Below are 9,375 nucleotides of genomic sequence, written 5' to 3'. Positions count from 1 at the left end.
ACGTTTACAACGCCTAAAAATGTACAAATCTAGGTTTGCTGTTTTATTATTTTTGAAGCGTTTCCGACAGAGACTTTTATTTTATAATATTCCAGAGCGGAAGTGCTCAGTCGGACTGTGTTGGGTGTGTGACGCCAGTGCCGAAACTTCCTGGTTGTCGCGCCTCACCTGACGAAACGAGCAATATTTTACACAAAAACACAATCGTTTTGCTCATATATGCAACACATAAACATTACATCACTACATCAAATGATCTGTGTGTTAGTGGAAAGAGAATTCGTCATTTAAAGCTCAGTCGCGCGCTGCTGGAGGAGCCACAGACCTCGGTGAGTGTGTGTGTAATGTGTGATAGTTTGTGTATCACTGTTTTCTTTTAATGGCTAAGCATTTTATCCACAAATGTAGATTATTTTTCAGGTCTCCCCTCGGATTGTAGTTTTCAAGAATAATTTGGTACGATATCTAACATGTCTGTCAAAAATTAAGTAAAAACACAGGGATTTTGTTGGATTTCGGTTATAAATATAACTTATGTTAACATTTTATATATTTTATATATATTTATTATACACTACCGGTCAAAAGTTTGGAAACATTACTATTTTTATTGTTTTTGAACGAAGTCTCAATTAAGGCTGCATTTATTTCATAATAAATACAGAAAAAACAATAATATTGTGAAATATTATTACAATTTAAAATGATGGTTTTCTATTTTAATATACTTTAAAATATAATTTATTTCTGTGATGCAAAGCTGAATTTTCAGCATCATTACTCCAGTCTTCAGTGTCACATGATCCTTCAGAAATCATTCTAGTATGATGATTTATTATCAATGTTGGAAACAGTTGTGCTGCTTAATATTTTTTTGGAACCCGTGATACTTTTTCAGGATTCAATGACAAATAAAAGGTTAAAAAGAACAGCATTTATTCAAAATATAAATCTTTTCTAAAAATATAAATCTTTACTATCACTTTTTAGCAATTTAACACATCCGAGCTGAATAAAAGTATTAATTTCTTTCAAAAAAAAAAAAAAAAAAATGACTGACCCCAAACTTTTGAATGGTAGTGTATGTTGTTACAAAATATTTCTATTTTAAATAAATGCTGATATTTTTTAACTTTTTATTCATCAAAGAATCCTTAAAAAGTATCACAGGTTATAAAATAATATTAAGCAGCACAACTGTTTCCAACATTGAAAATAAATCATCATATTAGAATGATTTCTGAAGGATCATGTGACACTGAAGACTGGAGTAATGATGCTGAAAATTCAGCTTTGATCACAGAAATAAATTATATTTTAAAGTATATTAAAATAGAAAACCATCATTTTAAAATGTAATAATATTTCACAATATTATTGTTTTTTCTGTATTTATTATGAAATAAATGCAGCCTTAATGAGCATAAGAGACTTTTTTTCCAAACTTTTGACCTGTGTGTGTGTGTGTGTGTGTGTATGTATGTATATATATATATATATATATATATATATATATATATATATATATATATATATATATATATATATATATATATATATTAGTATGAAATGGAAGTTAAGATCATCTTTTCTTCTTTATTGTGCCGTATATCTGAGTTAAACGGCTTCTCAAACAAGAACAAATGTTGGGCGGAGCTTGATTTTGTCTGTGGGGATGTGATTGGCTAGTTGGATGGTTGTGGTTTGCGATTGGTGGATCTCATGTGAGTGACAGGTTGCCCCACCCTCGTCATCAGAAAAGAGAAGAGAGGGGAAGATATTCTGATTCAAAATTACCAGGAACATGAATTTAAAACGATAATGATGTGCGCAGATAAATCATTTAGAATAAACACAACAATATTCCATTTAAAATATTTTCCATTTTTATTTCATAGCTTTTCTGAATAGTCATTATGTATTTTAGATTTGCTGGGACTGCATCCTCTGCTTTCAAATGACTGATGACGATCACATGAACGAAATATTGTAATAAAAACTGTGTTTGAAAGTTGATTTCAGAAGGTCATGGGTTAAATTCTCAGAGAAAGCATGAACTGATCAAATGTAGACCTTAAATGTAAGGGTTAGTTCACCTAAAAATGAAAACTATCCCATGATTTACTCACCCTCAAGCCATCCTAGGTGTATAAGACCATCTTCTTTCAGACGAACACAATCGGAGATATATTAAAAATATCCTGGCTCTTCCAAGCTTTATAATGGGAGTGAATGGGGGCCGAGATTTTGAAGCCCCCAAAAAAGCGCACCCATCCATCATAAAAGTAATCCATTCGGGGTTAATAAAGGCCGTCTGAGGTGAATCAATGGGTTTTTGTAAAAAAAATATCTATATTTAAAACTTTATAAACTATAATAATTGGCTTCCGACAGCGGTGTGGATTATTTTTATGATGGATGGATGCACTTTTTTGGGCTTCAAAATCTCGGCCCCCATTAACTCCCATTATAAAGCTTGGAGGAGCAATGATATTTTTTAATATAACTCTGATTGTGTTCATCTGAAAGAAGATGACTTGAGTAAATCATGGGATAATTTTCATTTAATTTTCATTTCCCTTTAAATGCAAAGTAAGTTTTTCATGTTTGTCTTTTTGTCTCTCTGAAGGAGGATGTGGGTGCTTCCCGTTGGGAAGGATGAAGAGTTCCCCAGCTAACCGCAGTCGGGACATCGAGCGGCAGGCCGGATATCTGCGCCCGGAGCACTGCACCCCGCCCCCTCCGCGCTCCCACTCCGCCGGCGACATGTGGTTCATCCGGGACGGCTGCGGCATCGTGTGCGGCGTGATCACGTGGCTGCTGGTGTTCTACGCCGAGTTCGTGGTCGTGTTCGTAATGCTGCTGCCGGCGAAGAATGTGGTGTACAGCTTAATTAACGGCGCCGTGTTTAACGGGCTGGCCTTCCTCGCGCTGGCGTCGCATTTCAGAGCCATGTGCACCGACCCGGTGAGGGATGCACACACACACACACACACACACACACACACCAATCCTGATCAGGAGCGATGCGACACGTATCCAGGCCCGTTCACACCAGGAACGATAACTATAACAACAACCATACAATTTTAATAATTACTCTATCTCTGAGAATAGTGAAGCCCACAACTTTCAGAATGATTATTTTCCAGATAATGAAGGATAAAAACATTGACAGCCAATAAGAATCCTTTCAGCTTTAAAAAAACATTTAAAGTGGCAGCGCACATTTACAATAAACAGAACGTCATCATCCATCGGTCTAAAGGTCGATATAGCTATAAATAGAACTTTATCATCTGCTGGTTTGCAAATGATAAGGATGCTAATATAGTTCTTGTTCTTGGTGTGGACAGCCGTTGAACTCATGTTTCTGTCCTGACGTGACAGAATTGCAGGCAATTGGAGCATACTTTGTTTATAGGTGAAGTATGTCATTTCTTTGCCTTTTGTGTAACTAAATGAATTAGCAAAAATAATGCAGAATTAAAACATTCCCCTCTTCTGTGATAACCCCGCCCTGAACTCATGTGATTGGTTGAATCCTGCTTAGTGACTCAGACAAACAGATCAACGCTTTGAAAGCATCAAACAACCAATGACTGACTTACAGTGACACTGAACATGAAACAGACACTCCACGAATTTGGAGAAAAAATCTAATTGTGATTTTTAATTAAAGGGTTAGTTCACCAAAAAATGAAAATAATGTCATTAATTACTCACCCTCATATCGTTCCACACCCGTAAGACCTTCGTTAATCTTCAGAACACAAATTAAGATATTTTTGATGAAATCCGATGGCTCCGTGAGGCCTGCATAGGGAGCAATGACATTTCCTCTCTCAAGATCCATTAATGCACTAAAAACATATTTAAATCAGTTCATGTGAGTACAGTGGTTCAATATTAATATTATAAAGCCACGAGAATATTTTTGGTGCGCCAAAAAAACAAAATAAAGATTTATTTAGTGATGGCCGATTTCAAAACACTGCTTCATGAAGCATCGGAGCATAATGAATCGGTGTATCGAATCATGATTCGGATCATGCGTCAAACCCACCAAACTGCTGAAATCACGTGACTTTGGCGCTCCGAACCGCTGATTCGACATAAAAGATTCATAACGCTCCGAAGCTTCCTGAAGCAGTGTTTTGAAATCGGCCATCACTAAATAAATCTTTATTTTGTTTTTTTGGCGCACCAAAAATATTCTCGTGGCTTTATAATATTAATATTGAACCACTGTACTCACATGAACTGATTTAAATATGTGTTTTTAGTACATTAATGGATCTTGAGAGAGGAAATGTCATTGCTGGCTTTGAAGGCCTCACAGAGCCATCGGATTTCATCAAAAATATCTTAATTTGTGTTCTGAAGATGAACGAAGGTCTTACGGGTGTGGAACGACATGAGGGTGAGTAATTAATGACATTATTTTCATTTTTGGGTGAACTAACCCTTTAACCCTTTAATACTTTAATTATTAAATTAAAAAAAGATCCAGGTTTGCTGTGCTTGTTTGTGGGGCTGCACAATTTGGCTCAAAAGTTTCTGATTACAGTACTAATGTTGTATCAGTTAATGATAAATGGTTCCGACTCTGAGGTTTTGACTCTTTCCTCTTCCTGTGGTCTCAGGGAGCCGTTCCAAAGGGAAACGCCACTAAGGAGTTCATCGAGAGTCTGCAGCTCAAGCCTGGACAGGTGGTGTACAAATGTCCCAAATGCTGCAGCATCAAACCTGATCGAGCGCATCACTGCAGGTGACAGCACACACACACACACACACACACACACACACACACACACACACACACACACACACACACACACACACACACAGTATCAAGAGCTAAATGATGAAACCTCGACTGTGACCTTAAATTAAGAGATAGTTTCCTGAAAGAGTGTGTGTTTGCTCCGTCTAGTGTGTGTAAACGCTGCATCAAGAAGATGGACCATCACTGCCCCTGGGTCAACAACTGTGTGGGAGAGAACAACCAAAAATACTTTGTGCTTTTCACTGTGAGTTTCATCACAACTACTCACAAAACACACACATTCAAATAATTATATACTTCAAAACTTCAGTATTTGGTACCAATACCAGTACAATTTTGAAGTTTTCAGTACCAGAGCAAAAACTGTTGAATTAAGTACTTTAATGTCCCATTTTGTCTCGTCCGTTAGTTATTACTGTCGATCATTGCAGTTTCTTATAATAAGTAATCCGTACTGTTTCCTGTCTCTTCTCCAGATGTACATTGCTTTGATTTCCCTTCATGCTCTCATGATGGTGGCTTTACATTTTGTCTTCTGTTTTGAAGAAGACTGGACAAGTAAGTGTTTGTGTTTGCATCACAGCCTGGGTTTTATTTGCTTCTAAATGATTGGCTGCTCATGTTGTAACGGAGCTCTCCGATTAGTCCTGCATTGATCGTTCCTGTTTCCTGTCCTCAGAGTGCAGTTCCCTTCATGTTCATGATGGTGGCTTCTCTCTGTTTTGAAGAAGACTGGACGGTGTTTGTGTTTGCGCCTGGGTTTTATTTGCTTCTAAATGATTGGCCGTCATCCTCCTCATCCTCCTGTGCTTTGAGGCTCTGCTCTTCCTCATTTTCACCGCTGTGATGTTCGGGACACAGGTGCACTCCATCTGCAACGACGAGACCGTAAGTGACGCTTATCCTACATATCACCTTTCATGTAGAGTGTAATAGAGCTGTTTGTGAGTGTAAAAGGTCTGCAATGTTTCAAAGAGTGCAGATAAATGGAGAATGAATCAATTCTGAACTGAAATGAGTCGTCAGTAATTCCTCTCTCACTTCCTGCTGAACCTACGTAGGTTTGTAACTAATTTGCATAATGCCCGCCTCTGGTCTTCAATGGCTGAACAGCATCTGCTTTGCCCCGCCCTCAATCATTGTAGTTTTTTCTGAGACTGGAAGAGTTTGGTTTGTGTTCCTGCCAAAGCAGATCCACTTTGATGAGGTTGATCCGGTAAAACCCACGCCATCGTTACTGTCCGCATCACTGTTTCTAGTACTCAAGAAGAGCTGAAATTCAGATATGGTAATAATGAGTGTTTTGTTTTCCAACACGAGCTGTAATCAGTCGACCAATCACAGCAGACTGGGCCATCTGACCAATCAGAGCAGAGGAGGATTTAGGAAAGGAGGGGTTTAGAGAATCATTTATCAAACCGTTTCAGACACTGAGAGAAAAGAGCTGATGCTGCAATGCATATTATCAGAAAACAAGTGTTTTTTGACCTTTGATGCATGTAAACCTGCTGTAGAAGATGCCAAAACAAAATTAGGACCTTTAAAATAGCATAATAGGGGCACTTTGAACCATAAAAAACATTTTTGTTACTTGAAATAAAATAAATGTTAATTGAAATTAAATGAAATAAAATAACTTGTTTTATTTCAGTTTGTTGCCAAGATAATATTTCTAATTCTCATTTTAAGTTCTAAAATTACTAAAGCTAAAACTAAAATAAAATTAATAAAAACTATAGACATATAGTGTAAAAATGACAAACAAAAAATAAAAGACTTTAAAATTTTAAAATGAAAATAAATAAATAAATAAATAAATAAAACTATAATATTATATTAATGATAGTTAAATAACTGCTTAATTACATTTTGTGAAATTTAAGCATTTATTATAGTATTTTAATTAGTTTTAATTTTTTTATTTCTGTTTTCATTTTAATTACAATTAAAGTTTTTTTTTTTTTTTTCATTTTTACTGTTTTTTTATGTCTATAGTTTTTTTTTTTTTTTTTTTTTTTTTTTAGTTTTAGATACTTTAGTACATTAAGTTAAACTAAATGAAAATAAGAAATGTTTACTTGGCAAATAACTAAAACAAATTTTTTTTTAAATATTTTATTTCAGGTTTTATTTGATTTAAAGTAACAAAAATTTGCTTGAATTTTACCTGAATTTTTGATAAAATCAGAGCAGTTTTTAACCCCTTTTCTGATGTGACCAATCATCTCGTTGAATTGATTTTTTTTATCTTACACTTTTCAAGATCCACAAATCTCATTTTATTAATTTGTGAATATGACACCGATATCAGTCCATGTGTGAAGGGTTCGTCTTCTTTGTTCTCCTGTGCAGCTGGAGAAATCATTTAGATTGAAACTGAACATAGAAATCATCAAATCAAACACTTTTCTGAGAATATGAATCTCTCTGTTCGCAGGGAATCGAGCAGCTGAAGAAAGAAGAGCGACGATGGGCCAAAAGGTCGAAGTGGATGAACATGAAGGTGGTGTTCGGTCACCCGTTCTCTCTAGCCTGGCTCAGTCCGTTTGCCACGCCGGATCAGGGGAAGGCCAATCTCTACCAGTACGTGGTCTGAGACGGCGAGCCGTCGAGCGCGACCTCCCCCTTCTGTCTCTCCACAAACATCTTTTTGCTTTTTACCTCTGTTTCTGAAAGATCTGACAGCACAGAAACTCTCGCCACACAGTTCTAGTGGCTTCTTTACGTTCATAGAGTAATACTGACGTCCTGAGCACCGCCGGCCCAACCTGCACTGTTATCACACTGTGAACGCTGTGATCTAGATCATGTTTTTGTGATGAATTTGATTCTGTAGCCGTTTGAATATGAGCTGATGAGATTTTAGAGGCCTTGACCATGAAACTTACTAACCATCACCAGCCGTGGCAAATAACTGAAGTGTTTCTCGTTGATGTGATGACAGATTTTTTGTTTGATTGACAGAGGCCTTTATATTCGCTGGTTAATTAAGAAATGCCTTTTCTTTTGGAGACCGTTCGCTCATGTTGTTCGCAAGCCTTAGAAACTAACGTGTATTAGGAATCTAATGTTGCCAAATCTTATTCCATTATCTCCAATGCCCAACGTAATTTCTTTCTTGATCGAAACAAGTTCATCACTCGCATAACACTAATGAAAACATGTCCGGCTCTTATTCCACATCAAAATCCTGTAATACAGTCGTTTTTACTGAATTGCATTTAAAAAAATCAGTATATTATAAAAATATATATTATATTAAAGTATATTAAAAAAAAAGTATGTATATTATATTATATTAAAAATATATACAATTTATTTGTAATATTTTTTTTGCACTACAGTAATTATACATTTTCATTAATCATCTTGAAAATGATGTCATTTAATTTTGCCTGATGTTTCTTAATACTAAACATAATTTCTTAATTTTTTCGGGTCATATTCCACAGCAAAATCCTTTTTTCTTTTTGCATCTTGACATTAAATACATTTAACCCTCAGATTTACAGATTTTTTTTTTGTAATTCTCATTCTCTGGTGATTCTTCTTTCTAATTTTTACTAAATTGCATTATAAAGTCAGCAAATATGCATACAATAAATGCTAAAATTATGTATATAAATATACATGCATATATACATTTATTAAAAAATATTTACAATTTATTTTTAATAATTTTTTGCATTACATTAATTATACATTTTCATATTTAAAATTATGTCAGTTCCTGATGCTAAACTTAATTTCTTTATTTTTTCTGTTGATTTTGGGGTGAAATATGACAATTTTTGACTGGTTCGTTGGGTTAATGTAATTTCCTCACGAATGCAGTATCTCATTATTGCTGTAGAAATATATTTTGTGGCTATAATACGACGTTTGCAATACTTCCAGCCATTCTCCAGACGGTTTTCACTGTCTTCAGGCGGTGGTGCTCATGGATTCCTTTACATTTTGGTGTCACTACAGTATTTGAGCGTGAGCTTGATCTTCCTGAATCTAATCGAGTGACTCCAGACGTCCCTCAGGTTCACATGATGATATATCAATCCTGCTTCTCTTCCAAATCCAGCTCAGACCATCAGATATTCATCTTGTCTTCATGATCTGCAGCCTCGAACGCTTTTAAACAAGAGACTGACGACTGTAGACGCCCCTGAGATCTGATCAGGGCTGTCTCTGTCTTATCCTTGAGCACAATTATGTCAGGTTTGAAGCCTCACTTTGCTGCTTACGACTGAAAGTTGATTGGATTTGAATGCATTGACGTGTTGGATGGCTTCGCGGGTGGATCAGTATTTCCTGTCTGCTCGCGGGTTTCTACGGGTCGTTAACGTTCAGTCTTCATAATCACTGCTGTTCAACGATTGCCATTTCTGTTTCTGTTTTCTTTGCACTTTCTTTTCTTTTGCCTGTTTTCAATTTATTCTGTCTTTTTTTTTTTTTTTTTTTTTTTTTAAATCTGTGCTTTATGTTGTGCATGTATTTTAAATATATCAATATCTTAATGCAGTTTTGGGTGTTTCGGGTTGCTTTCACTTTGAAAGTCAATTCAATAAATTTCTCTTTCTGTTGTTTTTTCA

The 9,375-nt window shown here is 35.7% G+C and overlaps 1 protein-coding gene across 1 annotated transcript; it reads left to right on the top strand.

The window, feature by feature from the left end:
* Positions 1-113: 113 nt before the first annotated feature.
* On the top strand, positions 114-9,375 carry zdhhc3b (zinc finger DHHC-type palmitoyltransferase 3b). Its single transcript, XM_048203231.1, is given in 8 exon segments — positions 114-329; positions 2,630-2,967; positions 4,647-4,771; positions 4,937-5,033; positions 5,266-5,347; positions 5,469-5,481; positions 5,560-5,677; positions 7,227-9,375. Coding segments are annotated over 7 exon segments (903 nt in total). The 5' UTR covers positions 114-329; positions 2,630-2,658; the 3' UTR covers positions 7,386-9,375.

Source organism: Megalobrama amblycephala, linkage group LG9 (assembly GCF_018812025.1).
Source record: "Megalobrama amblycephala isolate DHTTF-2021 linkage group LG9, ASM1881202v1, whole genome shotgun sequence".
Classification (NCBI taxonomy): Eukaryota; Metazoa; Chordata; class Actinopteri; order Cypriniformes; family Xenocyprididae; genus Megalobrama; species Megalobrama amblycephala.
The sequence above is the reverse complement of the archived record's forward strand: the minus strand, read 5'-3'. Positions and strand labels throughout refer to the sequence as shown.